The 20,744-nt window shown below is 36.3% G+C and overlaps 1 protein-coding gene across 4 annotated transcripts in view; it reads right to left on the reverse strand.

Moving 5' to 3' along the window:
• The window catches only part of PKP4 (plakophilin 4), a gene marked incomplete at its 5' end in the record, with an annotated part of 192,032 nt that overhangs the window by 127,936 nt on the left and 43,352 nt on the right, over positions 1-20,744 (reverse strand). For all 4 annotated transcript variants that reach the window (XM_080689592.1, XM_080689590.1, XM_080689591.1 and 1 more), the window contains one exon: positions 185-297. In XM_080689592.1, the coding sequence (XP_080545718.1) occupies positions 185-297 (113 nt within the window). The remainder of the gene's footprint in view (positions 1-184; positions 298-20,744) is intronic.

Below are 20,744 nucleotides of genomic sequence, written 5' to 3' on the forward strand. Positions count from 1 at the left end.
AAATGAAAGAAAAAAATTTTCTAGTTTTAAAAACATCTAAAATCAAAACAAATTTGCATTTTTGTGTCATATTCAGAAAGGCAAGTTAACCAGGACAACACTGACAGAATCATTTGCTACATCCAGGGAAAGTGAGTACGATACATAAGCTGAAGGTGCATAAAGAGAGAGCCCTTGGCTGTACCTGGTGCTGGCGATGCTTGGTGACTCTGCTCCAAGCCTACATCTTTCTAGCTGACTGGCAACAATCTGCCTTTCCACTTCCAGTTCTCGGGTGAGTCGTTGAAACTGAAGCTCCTGTGAGTCAAGGAAATAAAAGGCACATAATATGAGGCAACGAGGTCTGCTGCTCAGGCAGATATATGACTTAATGAATGTCACAAGAAACACAGGAACATACCCATAACATCAAGCTCTAACGTGGCTTTGTGAAATGCAAGTTCTGGACAGTATAAATAACCTAACGATTTCTAGCTACTTTAAACTTATAGGCACTAGTGTATGAGCTTTTTGGAATTGGAAACACACAGATCTTTATTTGCTTGATTTTTCTTTTGTTCTAACTGAGGTCTTTCAAACAGTACTGCTGCAGTGCCATATTAAATTTAAGGTTTGCAGAGACCGTACTGGAAGTGTTATCTCAGAAGTACAACAACCAATAAAAGCTATGTATCTTCAACAACCAATTTTTATATCCCTCATACTGTACTGTATATGAGGACAACATTAAAAATACAAATTTCCATGATGAGAATCTCTTTAACATGTTTGATATAGAGCCATTTAACTAAGAAAACATATAATTTTAATCTCAGAGAAAAAAGTCTTGATATATTTGTCTACAACACAATCAACAAAATTTTGCTACTTTCACAAATGCATTAATGTGTCACTCTGTGAAGGAAAAGAGGAGACAAAAAATGAAAAAGACTGTGCCATAACACAGAATTTACAACAACTTAGAAGCTACAAGGATTGTCTAAAGATATTGTATTGTGTCTACATTGCATCATAAAGGCAAAAGCTGTAAATGTTTTAACTTTATTTGTACTTCTCTTATTATTGTTAGCATGATGGGATTTTAATATATAGAAAGCATATCACCATATAAGAATCTAAAGGTCAAATCAAATATATTTCAAAGGCTTTATCTCCTATGATACCAAGATATCCTTTGTCATATTATCTTACGATACTATTCAAAGAACATGCTGAACTCTAAGTAGCTTAATTTGATAATGACTACTAGTTTAAAATAATCAGTACACTAAAATATTATTTATGATTATGTTTATTTGCCATAAAAATAATTGAGGAGTATATTTAATGCCACTGGTATAAATCAAATGTACAATTACTTAATAATAATGGCTTGGCAAATTCCTCAAGGTATTCTTAGAATAATTTTTTAGACACAATTCCTGAACTCCTTATCACTTTCTGATAGTGGGAATCCTTTTCTAATGAGCCCAATTGGTGTAGGCATCCTGGATAGGGCAGAGATGAATACTTTTCTTGATAATGCTGCATAATATGATCATTAACAGGCAAGTGTGACAATACCTGCCTCTACCTCAGAATGCCTAGGCTAGAATGGGCTCTTAACAAATGTTCAGCAAAAAGAGACAGGATGGATATAAATTGTTCAACATTCAGTAGCTTGGCAGTAGTATGCTTACCTCACATGATTTCTTTATTCTTAAATAGCATCAATGTTTTTGTGTGTGACAGGTTTCCATTCTGTCATTTATTTTATTATTTTATTCAAATTATTTATTCTATGCATCTTTTGCTACAAGCCTGGCTGGATGTTTCTAGCTGGGCCAAGAAAGGACCATTTGCAAATCCTCACACATCCTCCACAACGTCTTTGTACTCTTTGTGGTTTCCATGGCATGGGGGATTGAGGGCTGCAGTGTTTCCTTCATTTTGTGATGGCCAGTAGTTACCATACCAGGGCAAGATGAGGCAGGTTTCAAATAAGAACATGGGGGGTGGGGGGGATTCTGTAGTAGCGAAGTTTTAAAATATTTAGGGCTGCTTTCATGACCTTGTAAACATCCATTGACGGGAACTGTTGGAAAAATTCCTGCTCATAGGCAGAGGTGGGGCATTGTTTCCCATAATTCCTTCCCTCCAGAGAAGAGATATATGACTTTGGCTCTGCCTACAAGATGCACTCATGCCAGACTGTGACTCGGACACTGAGTCCAAGAAACAGGAAAGCTCCTTTTCTCTCTTCTGCCTCTTGCTGCACCCGCTGTATTAGGCCTCAACGTCCAGTTCTCCACACAAAAAGTACCTCCATACAAACCACCAACTCTATGCTTGGGGACAGTTATTAGCAGTTTCTTTTACTGATTAAGATTTTGGCCAGGCGTGGCGGCACACACTTGTAATCCCAGTATTTGGGAAGCTGAGACTGGAGGATCGCGGTTCGTGGGCAGCCTCAGCTACTTAGCGAGACCCTGTGCAACTCAGTAAGACCCTGATTCAAAATAAGGATAAAAAGTTGGGCTGTGGATGGAGCTTGGAGATAGAATACCTCTGGGTTCCATCCCAGTACCACACACACACACAGACAAAAAAAAAGATTTTGGCACAGATTTGGACACTGTTCTTGGAAGCTTAATCTCAAGCCTCACTCTCTAATCCTAACAAGGATGAAAATTTACTAATAACCACTTAATAAACTGCTTTTCTGCTAGATTAGCCATGTCGGTGTTTTTTTTTTTGTAACTAGAAACCTTGATGGACACACCTATAGGAGCCACATATAGGTGCTAAATTGGTAGGAAAACCTATAAACCCATGGTGTAGCTATGTTTTCAATTTAAAGCATGTTTTAGCTATGTTTTGTATTAAAATGTTAAGTGATTCCTTCAACATTCTTTTGAACGGAGTCAAGTCCACATTGTATCCTCAAAAAATGTATAAAATTGAACATTACTGACTACTCCTATTGAAACCATCCTTACCTATTGTGTGTCCGCACTTTTCACAAGCTGAACTTCACTAAAGTGCCGAAGCAGAATAACAGTAAGTTATAAAGCATAAAATTTATAAATGTTACCTAGTTCCTGGGAGTAAACAATTAAGATATATGTATACTGTACTGTAAAATGATGACTACTATACATTATAGAATATATGGTGAGCACCCACATGTGATTGGCACCAAGATGGATGAGTAGGATGTAAATATTTGACAATTTTGTCTCTATTGGTTTCTATGACTGATGATGAAGACATCATTACACAGTCATATAAAAACATATGTAATGACTCCCAAAATAACACTCATTAAAATGATTATGCAGAGATATCAATCTGAATTATAAATTTTTATATTTTATACTCTAAACATAGACTGTGAAAGCCGATTCTTAAACTAGCATTCAAAATTGAGTACCTAAATTAAAGGGTATCTTGTATTTGTTCTCTTTTGAGAAAAGCAAGAAATTTAACAGGAAAGTACTTGTTAATAATTTATATTATAATTTCCTCAGTTTTACAAACAAAACTACGAACTTGAAAAGATAGTCAAGACTATTAATATGTTGAAAATACAGAACACATGAATATGTGTTACAAAGCTTCTCTTTCATTTTCACCTCACCTCTCTCAGGTAAGTATATAGGTAAGTATTCTTAGAGAATCAAGGGAATAAAAGAAAACAGAGCTTCAATGTCATGCCAGATCATAGACAGCAGACAGAGCTACCCTGGCCAAGGAACCCAAAGAACTGCTCGCTGCCCCAGAGGCCAGTAGGTGGCCTGTGACTGCAACCTCTTTCTAGACAGCACACCCTTCCAGAGAGGCTGCATCCAGCCACTGGCTGAAATGACACTAGGAAGACCAACCTGGGCTTGCCCCAGAGTTCCCTTTGGGCTTGGCTAGGCTTTGCCGGTTGGCACAGTATTCAATATTCTACTCCGCCAAAGGCTGCTTTTCCTTCTCCTTTCTCCACAGGTGTTGATCCATACTAAATATTCTGCACACAAAACTCCATCTGAAGGAGAATCCAGCTTGCCTTGTCTTTTGATTTCCTTTTACATAATGATAGAACTTTTCTCTCATTCCCACTTCAGTTTTTTAAAGTTTTATTTTATTTTTTATGTGGATCATATGAAATTGGCATACATTCAGATTGTGCTTGATGCCCTTCCTCCCACTTCCCTCCCCCGCTCCCAACAATGAGTGTCCAAGTTGACCATTCTACATTCATACTTTTACACATATTCAGATGTAGCTCCTCCATTAATCAACCTCAGCCTTCACTATAACCTCAAAACCAATAAAATACCTAGGAATAAACCTAACCAAAGACATGAAAGACCTCTACAATAAAAATTATAAAACATTAAAGAAAGAAATTGAAGACGACCTTGGAAGATGGAAAGATCTCCCTTGCTCATGGATAGGCAGAAGAAATATCATCAAAATGTCCATTCTGCCAAAAGTGACCCACAGATTCAATGCAATTCCTATTAAAATATCAATGACATTCTTCAAAGACCTAGAAAAATCAATCATGAATTTTATATGGAGAAAGCAGTGACCCAAAATAGCTAAAGCAATCCTCAGCAATAAAAAACAGGCAGGAGGCATCACAATGCCGGACTTCAAATTATACTATGGAACAACAGTAGTAAAAACAGCATGGTATTGACACAACAGGTATACTGACCAGGGAAACAGAATAGAAGATACAGAATCAAACCCACATACCTATAGTCAATTGATCTTTGACAAAGGGGCCAAACTCATACGCTGGAGAAAAGACAGCCTTTTCAACAAATGGTGCTGGGAGAACTGGCTATCCATTTGTAGAAAGATGGAATTAAATCCCACTCTAGTTTTTAAATATTGTGAGACCCTTTAAGTGTACAGAAATAGTATGGAAAATAATATAATGAACTTCTGTGAAACTGAATTATAACTATAAGTTAGCTATACCTCTTAACATTTACTTCCAATTTATTGAGAATTGAAATAAAATATTACAACCTTATTTTCAAATGTAATGGAACTTGATTTCTCTTCCAGATCCTATTCTTCTCTCTTCTTCCCTCCCCAAAAGAATTACTTTGAATTTGGTGCTTATATTTTTTGTGAATGTTTTATATTACGACTACCACTACATATTTAGAGATCCATATGATATTGCCTTATATCTCCAAACAATTTATATAAGTGGTACACTGTACAGACTTTTGTAGATTGTTTTTATTGCAATGCAATTTTGAGATTTACGAGTATCAATACATGGGACCTATTTTTTATTTTCACTGCTCAGTAGTATTCCATTTTATAGCCATAGCCCATGTATTTATGTTATCATGGTGAATATTTGGATTATTTCTAATTTCCTATACAATTATAAACATTCTGCAAATTGAACATTCTTATATAAATAATCTTTTACACAGGAACCAGACTTCTCTAGAATAGAAACTTTGAAGTAGAATTACTGAGATAAAAGGTATGCTTATTTTAAATTTTGCTTGGTAATATTTGTTGAATTACTTATCAGTAGACTTACACCAGTTTACATTCCAGCTAGCAGTATAGGAGTTTTTCAAATGAGGCACATTTTCATTGTCACTGATATCAGTTTGCATTCTGGTACTTTAAACCAAGTCTCCTTTTTTGTAGTCTATTTGGTTTATATTCTATTTTATTTTTATCCCCCGGGTTTACTGGCCATTTAGGTTTTCAAATATCATAGATATCAAACCCTCAGTGGGAGAATTTTTCCTTACAGCTAGAACCCAGGCTTGTGTTCTTTTGTGTATCAGGTTTCTCATTGTATTTTTGCAAAGTCTGGACTTGGCAAGGAATCTTACTAGATGCTCTCCCTCGGCAGTCCTCTAACGCATGGAACATACAGGTGTCACAAGAAATGCTGGGGATGGCAGGTGTCTTCAGAGTGAAAGCCAGGCCTACTGCTTACAGGAGAGTGTTCTCTCATTTTAGTTATGATTTCTGTGAATTACTCCTTTTCTTTCTAGCTTAGCCCTACTTTCAAAAATACTACATAAATATTTTATTCGGTATGTTTAGTTTCAACCAGGGAAACAACTGGTGAAAATATTGAACCTACAACATAGCTTTTTTTATATTTTCTCTTAATTTCTTTGAGCTATATTCCGGGAAAATTCTCATTACTTCTTTCAGTTCCTTATTTCTCCAAGTGCTCTGTTTGGAGTTGATCTAATATACTCTCCTTTCTTTCCCAAAGACAATATTTGTTTTACTTTCTAAGGTTTCTGTTGGTTGTTTTTCTTATCTACCTATTCCTGTATGATCATTTAGAATGTAATCTCTATCTTCCCCCTTGTCTATTAAAATTAGACTTCATTTATTAGTTGTCCTCTGGCCAATTACATGGTTCCTTGTGAAGGCTTGTTACCTGGTTCAAGCTTCTAGTATTGATCCTGGGCATCTTGAGAAGGAAGGTTAAGAAAGATCAAGGAACTGTTGATAACCATGAGCCACATATTTATCCCATGAGGACCATTAAAGCCTCAGCAGAGAGCTGGGGCTTATCTAGCAACATTGAGTCCACGCTCAGTACACCCAGAGTTATGCCTATGTCAGCCTTCAGGTCCATAGGTGCTCTGTTCTTGGTGTTTCCAAGGTTGATATCCCTGTTTTCCTGACTGGCCTGTGTTCTCCTTGAACACTTGGCTCCTTCCATTCGCTAGCCATGTATAAAAGTGATTTTAACTCAATCTTTGTTAGCCTATTGAATATTTGTGTATTCTCCATTTATCTAAAGAGGCAGAGAAGTTGGGGCTGGAGGTGTGGTAGAGCATGTACTTAGTATGTCTGAGGATCTGAGTTCAAGCCCCACCAATCACCTGCAAATAGATAAATAAATAAGGAAACAAATAATGTTGCTTTTTACTTGCTTTAGGTGCATATGGCTCTCAGAAAGGGGAAATAAAAGGGAAAAATTCTTAGGAAAAGAAGTACCATAAGCCAGGAGTGGTGGCTCACGCTTGTAATCTCAGCATTTGGGAGGCTGAGACAGGAGGATCACAGTTCCCAGACAGCCTCAGCTACTACTTAGTGAGGTCCTTTGCAACTCAGTGAGACACTGTTTCAAAATAAAGAATAAAAAATAGGGCTGGGGGTGTAGCTCGGAGGTAGAATGCCCCTGGGTTCCATCCCTAGTACTGAGGAAAAAATAAGTACCAGAGTTGACTATGTGTGATTTTAAATTTTTCAGACTAATTTACTTATCAGAAAGAATCTTTAAATTATATTGAGATTATCTTCTCTTGTATGTGATATATGAAGAAATCTATTTGCTTATATTTGGAACATGTATAATTTGATATCAATTTTGTTTTTTGTTAAGTTATTCCACTAATAATACTGAGTATCACTGAATAAATGCCAAGTGTGCATCATGCACTTTACGTATATTTTCTCAAATCCTTTAAAAGCACAAGACAGTTTTCAGTTGGCTAATCCTGGGATGAGTATGGGAGATGCAAAAGACTTGCTCAAGGTCACATAATTAGTAAGCACAGAGCTAGGATGGAAATTCTAAATACTTGCTCTATTATTACAGGAAACTGAAAAATTAAGGTTGTTTCAATTTCTGCTCCTGAAGGTTTTATTTAGAACTGTAATTGACTTTATTACATCAAAACTTTCTTCTCAAATCAAATAAAGCCCTGGAATTTAATAAGAGCAGATGCAAGTATACATGGGAACTCACTAATGGCAAAGGTACAATTGCATTTAATGAGAAAAGAACTACTGGTATAATTAAAAAAATACAACAACGAAGCTAGTTTACTACCTAGAACCACTTACATGCATGTGCACACATGCAAATATAAAACTGTATAGAAATGCAGAAAGCAAAAAAAAAATAAGGTGACATAGGAGACTGAAAGAGACCTTAAAGTAAACCTCAAAACTGTACAGAAAAAGATAAGCATATTTAATTGTACAAAAGTAAAACTTGGTATCTATAAAATTACAGAAAGAAAGTCAAATGAAGACTGGGCTGTAGTTCAGGGATAGTGTGCTTGCTTATCACACATGAGGTGCCAGATGCAAAGCCCAGAGCAGGGGGGAAAACAAAGTCAAAGAAGAAGAGTAAAAGTCAAGAGCATAGGCTTACATGGGGGGGGGGGGGACAGAGACAGAGACAGACAGAGGGTGGAGGGGAGGGGAGGGAGGGAAGGAGGGAGAGAGAGAGAGAGAACAGTGCATAAGGCACTTCTACATATTGTTCATGGTAGTATGGCTTGCTATTTTGTTATAACCTTTTGTTAAAAGAATCTAGTATCTACCAAAGTTAAAATGCATATTACCCATAACTGAATTATCTCACTTCGGGGTATTTAGTCTTACACAGATAAAATCAATGGTATATATAAAATATTAAGTGTAGCACTCTTAGATTTAAATGACCATTTGCATGGTAATAGACTAAAGAACTGGCATCTCTGTAGCATAGTATGTATTTACTAAAAAAAAAAAAACTAGTTGTAGCCGGGTGTGGTGGGACATGCTTGTAATCCCAGCATTTGGGAGGCTGAGATAGGAGGATTGCAGGTTCATGGCCAGCCTCAGCTACTTTGTGAGGTCCTCTGCAACTAGTGAGATCCTGTTTCAAAAATAAAGACTAAAAAATAGAGCTGGGGGTATAGCTTGGAGGTAGAATACCCCTGGGTTCCATCCCCAGTACCGGAAAAAAAAAAAAAAATATATATATATATATATATATATATATTTTGAACCTTTATCTATTGCCTCAGAGATTCCATCATATAAGATTAAATGTAGCCAGGCATGGTGGCGCAGGCTTGTAATCTCAGCATTTGGGAGGCTGAGACAGGAGGATCGTGGTTCATGGACAGCCTCAGCTACTTAGTGAGGCCCTTCGCAACTCAGTGAGACCCTGTTTCAAAATAAAGAATAAAAAATTGGGCAGGGGTTGTAGCTCGGAGGTCAAATGCCTCTGGATTCCATCCCAGACCCCCCCCCACACACACACACAAGATTAAATGAAAAAGCTAATTGAAGAGCTAAGTACAAGAATAATAAATTTGAAAAAACCCAAACCTGTATGAGTCCTTTGCATCTGGAGACAACTGAGATAGCACATAGCAGATCAGTAAATTGATAAAGGGATAAAAAGTTTATTTATATCTTTATAATATTTAATTGTTTCACTTGTTAGAACTAGTATAGAACTTCTTTAAATAAAATTTTGTTCAGAAAATCAAGAAGAAAAAAAAAGAATGAAAGGGCTAAAGAAACAGTGTATTATTTTTATCTACCAAGATAGATCCTGTTATCAAAATAAATCCTGTTGGGAGATAGTCCAGTTCCCAAAGAATACAGATCAAGGAGATCATTGATTTCTTTTTACTTTTTTTGTAGCCATCACAGCACCTAGTGTCCTAATGGGATTCCCAAATGCTCTAATATAACCTATGATGGCCCCTTCTAACAACTAATAACAACTAGATTTAAAAGATATAAAAGATTTAAAAGTATATCACAATGCTGAGGGTATGAAGAAATCCTGCAGTGGGAATGTAAACCGCTGTACATTCTTGGTAGGGAAACAACAATGCCTAAAAAATAATAATGATAATAAAAAAAATAAACCATTGGGTATGGAACCTGCAATTTGTTTCTCCAGAAGCTAAAAGCAGAAGAATCACAAGTTCCAGGACAACTTAGGTAACTCCATGAGATCTGATCTCAGGTTAAAATTTTAAAAGGCTGGGTGTGGCTCAGTGGTGGAGAATGCTTGCTTAGCATGTGTGAGGCCCTAGGTTTAATACTTAGTCACACAAAACAGTCCAACTTATTGGCCCATCAGTTCTAATGCTAAAGCTGCTATATATTTGGAAAAAATATATATCAAAACCAACCAATTATATAAAGAGGGAAATAACCCAATACTAACCAACCAGGGACTGGTTCAATACATCTGTACAATAGGACACCATGCAAAAGATAGAAAAATGGAAGTAAATCTACATGTGCTGATGTGGGATAAAGATTATGATGGAAAGTAAGGCCAGGCAACTGTTTCCAGAAAAATTTGTACATGCTTAAGTCTAGAAAAAAAATTTAATGATAATATGCAAGAGACTGAATTTGGTGGGAAAGTTTTATCCTTTGGAAAAAGGCACTGAATGCTTATAGAACTGTTTACTTTTATACTTCTTTGTCAGTATTTCATTTTTCTTACCTTGGACACTTATTAATTATTCATTCATTGTTTAAACAAGAATAAGTTGTTTGCTCCTATAAAACAATGATAAAATCCCAATAGTCACTTTAGGTAAGTGCTTAAATTCAGACCTCTTAAATAACATTTTAAAATTTAATTTTCATGATGGGCTCGAAATATAATAATAATAATAATAATAATAATAATAATAATAATATTGACAACAATGATGATGCCGGGAGTGGTGGCGCACACTTGTAATCCCTGCACTTGGGAGATGGAGACAGGAGAATGGCGCAGGTTCTAAGCCAGCCTTGCTAGATTAAGAGACCCTGTTTCCAAATAAAAATATAAAAATAGGTCTGGGAGTGCAGCCTGGAGGTAGAAGGGTTTCCAGGAACCCCAGTACCATCAAATAATAATAATAATAATAATAATAATAATAATAATAATAAATGCCATCTGAAAATGTATGTTGCTGGATAGAATGATTAACTAGATTCTACTGCATAAATTTATTATTATTATTATTATTATTATTATTATTATTTATGGCTCTGGGGATGGAACCCAGGGGCATTCGACCTCCAAGCTACACCCCTGCCCTAATTTTTATTCTTTTATTTTGAAACCGGGTCTCACTGAGTTGCAGAGGGCCTCACTAAGTAGCTGAGGCTGTCCACGAACTGCGATCTTCTGGTCTCAGCCCCTCAACTGCTGGGATTACAAGCGTGCACCACCACGCCCAGTTACTGCATAAATTTCTATTGGAACTCCACAGGATGAATTAATAAAGGATTAGTATCTCTAGAAAGATGCTTCCAAACTTACTCTCTAGTTTTAATTTTTTTTCATAAACTGTTATGAAGAAAATAATTTATGCTCAGTATAACTATAAAACCAATTGTCTATAATTCAATCTGCAGAATAATATTTTAACATATGTAGATAATAAAACATGAAGACCGACTTAACCTCAGGTTTTAAGTCATGTTAGAGCTAAACCACTTACATACTAAATATTAAATGATGATTTTACATTTGGTAAATATTATTAGTAGTCTGAAAGGGTGATCATTCTAATTTTGATTAGGTACTAAAGTAGACAGAAGCTGGGTGTGCTGGCATATGCCTGTAATCATAGGACTTGGAAGGCTTCGACAGGAGGATCACAAGTGCAAGTCAGCCTCAGCAACTGAGAGAGACCTTCAGCAACTTAGGGAGACTGTTTCAAAATAAAAAATAAAAAGGGCAAGGGGTATAGTTTAGAGTTAGAATGTTCCTGGGTTCAATCCTGAACACCCCACCCTTCTTTTTAATATGATAGATGATGGTGTGTAATGTCTATGTTATAATAGAATAGGACTTAATATAAACATATAAATAATATAATGCAATAATATAAAAACACAATAATATAAAAAGTTACCACTTTAACCATTTTTAAGTGTATGGCTCAGTGGCATTAAGTACATTCACTATCCATCTCCAGATCTTTTCCATCTTCCCAACTGAAACTCCCAATAGTGACTCTCAATCTCCCTCATCCATCCCTGGCAGCCAGCATTCTACCTTCTATCTCTGTCAATTTGTGTATTCTAGGTAGTCTGTATAAGTAAAATTATATGTTATCTGTCCTTTACTGCTTGGCTTATTTCATGTAGCATAATGTCCTTATTCACACGCATTATATTTCACACATAGTATGTCAGAATTTCCTTCCTAGGTTCAGTAATATTCCATTATAAGTATGTATAACATTTTGTTTATCCATTCTTGGAATGCTTCTGTATATATTTACATTTGTATAAAATTATAAAATTTAAACCCTAAGTTTTATGTAAAATTTACATGAATAATTATATGAATATGTTTCCATCATCAGCTCTCCTCTTTGTTCATATACAAAGATATCAGTATCAATGTTGATATTATGAATGAAGAGGGAGAGGAAGTAGGGTGGGACTGAGGAAGACAATACAAGAAATGCTGTATGCATATATGTTTTTATCACTCTGCATATCACAATGATGTATAATTATAATACACCAATAAAAAATTAAGCCAAATTCTACAACAAAATGTATCTACAATTCACCTATTTTTTCTTCCTGGCTTCTGTTAATATTAAGACGCTATTACCTTTGATACAATTCAGCAGTGACAGGTCTTATCAGGGGAAAACTAATAATATGGGTTTTCCTTCTGTAATTTATTATTTAATTTAATTAATTAGTTAATTAATTTATTTATTTAGGTGTACTGGGGATGGAACCCTTCTATCTCTGGGCTACACTCCCAGACCTATTTTATATTTTATTTGGAAACAGGGTTTCTTAAGCCAGCAAGGCTGGCTTTGAACCTGTGTGATCCTCCTGTCTTTGCCTCCCAAGTGCAGCGATTACAAGCATGCACCACCACCTGCCCGGCTTCCTTCTGTAATTTAAAAGAATGACTTGATTACACATCCTTAATTTATGCAGACTTTGAGACCTACTATGTGCCACGCATTATGATATGCAGAAAGCGAGAGGGGGGAGGAAAGGAAATAAAATAACAGTGGAATGAGCTCCACTATCAGAACAGCGTAAGGAGGACATTTGCTTTGGGACCCCAGGATGAAAGTGGTCCAGCACTGAAGTGAAATCTCTTAAGATTATGGAAAGTTGAATACATACCTTAACATCAAAGGACAAAAGACATCTCTATTTTAAGATGACAAATAAAATTATGTACCTAAAAGGTCTGTGAGCTGGACATGGTGACCCACACATGTAATCCCAAGGACTTGGAAGACTGAGACAGGATGATTGCAGGTTTAAGGACAGCTTCAACAATATAGCAATGTAGCGAGACTCTTAGCAACTTAGTGAGATCCTGTTTCAAAACAAAAAGTAAAAAGGGCTAAAGGTGTAGCTTATAGGTGGAAGGCTTCAATGCCCAGCATACACACACACACACACACACACACACACACACACACACACACACACACACACAAGTCTGTGACCATGAAAAGCTGTGCAGGATGATGAGATGGCACCACTTGGCATGCATTTCCTCATGGGTACAAGGCAAACAGCATTGGCCTCGCTGCTACTGGAACCATCAAAAATCCCAGGGTGAAGGGCTAAGTTGGTAAGCTTAGTGGAAGAGTGCAGGTTTAGCATGTATGAGGCCCAGGTTCAATCCCCAGTCCAGAAAGGAAAAAAAAAAAATAGCAAAGAAAAAGAAAGAAAAGAAAAGAAGGTAGGGAGTAAAAAGATGTAAGTCTATACCAAATGTTCATAAAAATCATTTATTGACTGTTCATAGAATCACTTGCTGTTACATTGTTATTTGTACAATAAAGTGATAATGCCTCTCTTTCAAAACAAAACAAAATGCTGGGCATGGTGGCACACACTTGTAATCCCTGTGCTTGGGAGGAAGAGACAGGAGGATCGCACAGGTTTGAAGCCAGCCGCGCTGGCTTAAGAGTCCCTGTTCCAAATAAAAACATATAAAATAGGTCTGGGAGTGTAGCCTGGATTTAGAAGGGTGTCCAGGAACCCCAGTACCACACACACAAAAAAAGCCCAGGGTATGTGAAAGCTTATTAGACTCTGAAGATCTTCATATAAAGCTTCTAACTATAAATATTTGGTTTAATATCCTAGAGAAGGAATTAGAAAACTTTTTCTAGAAAAGAACAGTTAGATAGTAAGTAAGTATTTTAGATTTTGTGAGGCACAGATGCTCTGTTGCAATTACTCACTTTGTCCTGGGAGTGTCAAAGCAGTCACTAATGGTCACATAAGTGGACACGTGTGGCTGTGTGCTAGTTAGGTTTTATTTATGGATACTGAAATTGGAATTCCATCTAATATTAGGCTGTCACCAAACATTATTCTTCTTTTGATTATTTTTTCACCCATTAAAAATGTATAAAGCATTCCTAGCTTGCAGGCTATAAAACAACAGGTGGAAAGCAAGACTTGGCCTGTGGGCTATGATTTGCCAACTTTTCTTCTAGAGCTTAAAAATATATAAAGCTGCTTAACATGTACAAGCACATAATTTGAGGTAGAGTAGAACAAAGAGTGGAAGGATTATGGGAATTTGGGACCAACTTGAATCTCAATCTAGACTGTCATTTACTAGTTAGTTTAACCTTGAACAAAAAACTTTAACATCTGTAAACCTCAGCTTAGTCATCTGTAAAATGAGTTCATATAAAGTTCACGAACAAAATTTTATATGATGCATAAGAACTAAAGCTGTTTTTAGAAAGACAGGCATTATAAGAAATAAATTGATTTAAAAAGTATTCCTGTTGGGATGTTCATTTGTAAATGGGAAGGCAGCAAATTAAAAAGCTTCTGCTCAGCAAAGGAAACAAGAGCATGAAGAGAGTTTACAGGACGGGGAACCATCAGCCACTCTTCAGATGGAGGATTTATACCCAGAAGATATAGGCCTCAAAATTTTCAAAACAACAAAAAAAAATCAATAAATGGCCAAATGAACTAAACACTCTCAAAAGAAGTGGCTAACAAATATATAAAAACAACCAACATCTGTAGCAGGCATAAAAATGCAAATCAAAACTACACTGAGATTTCATCAGTTAGAATAGTAATCATCAAGAAAACAAATGATAATAAGTACTGATAGGGCTATGAGAAAAAGAAACACTTGTACTCTGTTAGAAGGATTGTAAATTAGTACAGCCACCATACATATCAGTATGAAGTTTCCTTAAATGACCAGAACTGGAGCCACCATATAACCAGCTATTGCACTCAGTATATACCCCAAAGAATTGAAGTCAGCATATTATAGTAATACGTGCATACCTGTGTTCACAGCAGCACAAGTCACAACAGCCAAATTATGGAACCAGCATAGGTGTCCATGTACAGACAAAGGAATAGATAAAATATGGTATGGATATACAATGGAGTTTTATTCAACCATAAAGAAGAAGGAAATGAAAAAACAGGAGAAAACTATATTAAGGAAAACAAGCTAGACTCAAAAAGTTAAGGTTCGTGTGTTTACCTCAAATATAGAAGATAGAAAAAAAAAGGTAGGGGTGGGGAACCTCAAGAAATAAAATGGAGACCAGTAGAGTAGAAAAAATTAGACAAGGAGGAGAGAGAAGAGGGGAAGGGAAGACACTGGAGATGAAATTGACCAAATTATATTATATATATGCAAGAATATATAACAATGGATGCTATTATTAAATATAATTCTAATCCACCAATAAAAATAATCAGTTTAAAAAGAGGCCTTCTTGCTCCAAATCTGGAGATTTTCAATTTCTAAGTTGAAACAAAAATGAAATCATTTCTAGTAGATAGAAATAAGTAAAAATTTAGAAATAATAAGATCTTAACAGTGTACAATGTTATTATACTACTCAGCTAATTTCTCTCTTTAATCTTCTGATCATATTCTGTTTTCAATGGTCCTACTTTGTTACTTTTTTGTTCTGTCCTCTTACTCCTCATATAAAGAAGATTTAATTTTATAATACATGAATTTATAAGAAAAAAGTGGTAGATTAAGTACCACCTAAAACAAATGACTGAGAGAAGAGTGGCTACTTCTTGCTACTATCATGACCCTCTATTTTTTATTAATTAAAGTACAAAACAAGCAAATTATATAAAATTATGAATTCTCATGGCTCTCACAAAATTAAAACACATGATTTCTGCCGGGCATAGTGACGCACGTTTATAATCCCTGCACTTGGAAGGTGAAGACAGGAGGATCGCGCAGGTTAGAAGCCAGCCATGCTGGCTTAAGAGACCCTGTTTACAAATTTTTTTTAAAAAGTATAAAAATAGGTTTGGGAGTACAGCCCTGAGGTAGAAGGGTTTCCAGGAACCCCAGTACCACAAAAAAAAAAAAAAAAAAAAAAACCAACCATGATTTCTTATATAGCCAGCCTGAATATATCAAAATATCAGAGCCAGTGAGCAGTATAGAGATAATGAATAAATCTGTAAATTTTTCTTTTATAACTCAGATACCAATGTAAGGTAAAATTCTTCATTCAGTATTTTCTTTCACATTTTACTATTAAAAAATTCCTTCCTGTCAGGCATGGTGGCGCAAGCTTGTAATCCCCGCGCTTGGGAGGTAGAGACAGGAGGATCGTGCAGGTTCAAAGCCAGCTTTGCTGGCTTAAGAGACCCTGTTTCCAAATAAAATATAAAATAGTTCTGGGAGTATAGCCTGGAGGTAGAAGGGTTCCATTCCCAGTACCACCAATAAATAAATAAATAAATAAATAAATAAATAAATAAATAAATAAATAAATAAAAGAAATAAGGAAATTCCTTCCTAAACAGGGCATGGTGGCACACGCTTGTAATCCCAGTGCTTGGGAGGCTGAGACAGGAGGGTTGCACAGGTTCAAAACCAGCCTCAGCTACTTAGTGAGGCTCTCAGAAACTTAGTGAGACCGTTTCCAAATAAAATATAAAAAAATAGGTCTGGGAGTATAGTCTGGAGATAGAAAGCCTCTGGGTTCTACCCCCAGTACCACCAAAAAAAAAGAAAAAAAAATTACTTCCTGTGTCTAAACAAACAAGCAAAAACTCTTTGGCTTTTGTTTTCTGAAGTTATCCTGGCAAATAGTTTTCATGCTGACAATTCACAGCTCCAGTCAGCAGACAGGAGAAAAGCAGGCTGCCTTCCCTGGCTGCCTTCTTTCTAGAAGCAGGAGGCCAATAGGCAAGAGAATACTACCCTTGAACCAGGTGCCATGTCAATGTTCTCACCAGGAGTAGGTTCAGTCAGTGCTCCTGTTCAAGGCCCAAGTAAGCAGATGCCAGCGCAATGGCTGGCATCCTCCACAAAGGTACTGTTGTCCTCAGTCCCTGGGACTGTGCCTCCTACTGGCATGTGTGCACATGGAGAAAGTGGGTCCTTTTTGGAAAGCAAAGACAACATGGTTTACATGGAGACACATCTGCATGCTGAATAAAAAGGCTATGGAATGGAACACCACAGGACAGTCTCTGAGACAGACCAATTCTCCTGGGCTGATGTGGGAGAAGGCACATCTGTGACTTGGGCCAACACCATGAAGGGCTCAAGCCTTCACCAGCCAGCTTTTTCTCTTCACAAGAAATATCCCAGGATCCTTGCAATTCACTCACACTGGGGCAGGAACTCTACAAAAGAGATGTCCCACTTCCCACAAACGTGAGGAATCTAACTGGTATAACTAGGTGAAAATTTTTCTCTGCCTTATCACCAATGCAGATTGGAATAGTGCTTTTCAAAGTCTTCCCACTCACTGAGAATAAACTGCAGTTTCCAAAGGAGACTGAATCCTTTCTACTGAAACAATGACCCTGACCCTCCCCTAGTCATTTTCTGGGAGATCTACTCCTGAACTACTTATAACTCCTACAGTCTGCAGGAACACTCACTCTCTGCACTTCGGACATCTTTGTTTTCTCCCCTTTAAATATTTTCATATTCAGCTGAATCATCATTGCATTCCTTGAAAGTGCTCTATCCTTTCACTTCATGCAGGTCTTTTATTTTTTATTGGCACATTGTAGTCATACATCTTAATGGAGTACCATTAAGATCTATCTCTTGGCAGCTAAATCCCATGGCCACCTTTCTTTTTTTCTACTTTTTTACTTTTTATTTTTTATTTTTTTTAATTTTTTATTGGTGGTTGTAGTCATACTTCTTAATGAAGTACAAGATGGTACAGTCATACATGCATATCACCCAATTAGCCCTTCTCCAATTCCTGCCCCATTTACTCCCCCTCCCTCCTCATGTTTGCAATGGCCACCTTTCTGCTCTTCATCTACCTTGACCTTCCTGCACCCTTCAGCAACACTGGTGACTCCCTCCTTCTTGACATTCTCCCCGCCTCTAGCTTCACTGACAAATTCTGATTAAAACCTCCCCAATCTTTCTCTGGGTATACTTTTTCCTTCATGGGATGTTTCTTCCCCATCTCTTAAAAGTAGTCATGTTTTCAGTACTCTATTCACTCTAGACATTTTCTGTAGATGATTTTAGCAATGGTAATACAACACCATTTTTTTTAGCAAATGCGATCTGCTATTCTACACCCTTAAGTTTCATCAAGTAAGGCAGTGGCCTCTCAGAAACTCACCTATAAGGAAGGAACCATTACCTTTACTATTCAAAAAAAAAACATAGGGTTAAATAACCTACTCTTGTGTCAATGGAATGCAAAGGACAGAAATGAGGACAAAATTCCCTAAGTTTCCTCTAAATTTTGCCTATTTTTTTCATGATTCTGCTCCTCTCATACTTTTCTGTATTAACTATCTGGTTATGAAACTCATGCTGACAACTTCAGCTTAGATCTTCCTGATCAAGCAAGTCCATGCGTCCAACTATCTAATGGATCTTTTATTGAGAATAACCCATGGTTATATCAAGGTAAACAAATCCAGAACATAATTTATAAGTTTATTTTTAAAAAATTCTAGCAACCTATAACCAATAACTTTCTTCAAACCCAACTATCATCTTAGATAACACCATCTCCTATCACTCCATATACAAAGGTAAATAGGTCCTGTTTGTTTATTCTTCTTGAATCCAAGCCTAAATTCTCACTACAAATACAAACTGATGACACTTTTATAATAAGTTATGTATTACAAAACATAGTATCATGTCATGAATATCAAATAGCATGTGAAAATACAGATTTGGCAAACCCTGGCATTTTTCCAGCATCATATACCAAGTCAGTTTGAACAACACGGTGTCTTAGAATGTTACATACTTGGATGAACTTAGGTTTAGCAACATTTTCATTACAGTGGCTGCTAAGATGATGACTCTAGTCCTAGAAAGACTGTGTGTGTGTGTGTGTGTGTGTGTGTGTGTGTTTGTGCGTGCGTGTGTGTGTGCATATATATATATATGAACAGACAGTACACAGGATGACTTAGATGTTTCCTTATTTATTATCCAATCTCATTCATATAACTAAATTTTTTATTATAAAATAAGTCAAATTTTATTCATCTCTAAATTTTTTCTGCATTTTCACTAAGTCTAGACGTAATACACTTTCTTTTAAAGAATCATAACGGTAATAGTATTGTTGCTTTCTATGCTTATTCTAAATGGTGAGCATAACCAACACCTAATGAATGACTTCTCTGTGCTGAGTAGTTATTTCATTTCTACAACTGCCCTATGAAGAATATACTAGTATCCTCATTTTAGAAAGGTAGGTCATGAATGCTAAGGCCACACACTTGGTAGATGCAGAGCAGACACATAAAGTCTGAGGCATGACTCCAGAGCTCTTTATCACTCTTACAGCACCATACCATGACCTCCAGAGTGCTGCAATAAAATTGATTTCAAGGTGGAGAAAGGAAGTAATCATCTCTTAAAAACAACACATACCTAAGTAATCCATCAAGCTGACCATCATTATTTTGTACCAGCAGAGCCAAGAAGAACTCAGGCAAGTAGATGAGCCTACATGGCTTATTTTACTCTGGCATGATCATTAAGATTTCTTTCATATTATCTAAATATGATGGCACTACAAAATAGTAATAGTCTGAAACAATAGTTCCCCAAATTCCAGGGAACAGGCTGGGAATGCAGAGGCTGTTTGCAGGTGTTTAGAGATCGTCTTCTCTACATTTCTCCATTAGATAAACTGAACTGTGCCTTCTAAAACATCCAGCTCACTTTTCAGTGAGACAGTAATGTCTTCAGTGAATCTTTAGATGCTTGGGATCACAAATTAAGATTCAGGGGTACAAATTAAAAAAAAAAAAAAGAGGAGCCACATTGCTCCATTTATCTATCTGGATTTCTCCATTCTGAATCTTCTATGAGTTCTGTTTTTAAACTCATTATTGTCAATATATCTGTGATTGAGAGTGGAGCTAAACAAGTCCCAGGTGAGACTGCACCATAGCAACAGGCTTGCCATGAATTCTTTGGGGAGCAGAGTTTCACAGAAGTATTTGATTGCCTATTCACACTCTTGATTACAACACACTGTGCTGTTAAACTAAATTGTAAGTCATTAGTGTATTGAAGGAACTTTAAAAAATAAACTACCCTGTGTGAAGATATTTTTCACACTTACATTCACATTGAGATGTGTTTAATTGTTTGTAGCCCATTTCCCTTTTATTTAGAAGACAAGAGAAACATCTTTAAACTATTTCAGAACTTGCCAATGTCACAGTATATCACAGTATATTAATGCGATAAATAAGGCATTGTCCTTTATCACTGGTAAATATTAAATCTTTCCTCCTGCTCAAAAATATTTCTTTAATCTTTTATTCTGATTATGACAGAATATAAATGTACTGTCCTTAGAATTTGATGAGGAGTTTATTATTTACTTATTTATTTATTTATTTTTGCAGTACTGGGGATGAAACCCAGGGGTATTCTACCTCCAAGCTACGCCCCACCCCCAAATAGCTACACCCTATTCTTTTATTCTTTATTTCAGAACAGGTTATCACTGAGTTGC

The sequence above is a fragment of the Muscardinus avellanarius genome (genome assembly GCF_963383645.1).
Source record: "Muscardinus avellanarius genome assembly, chromosome: 2".
Classification (NCBI taxonomy): Eukaryota; Metazoa; Chordata; class Mammalia; order Rodentia; family Gliridae; genus Muscardinus; species Muscardinus avellanarius.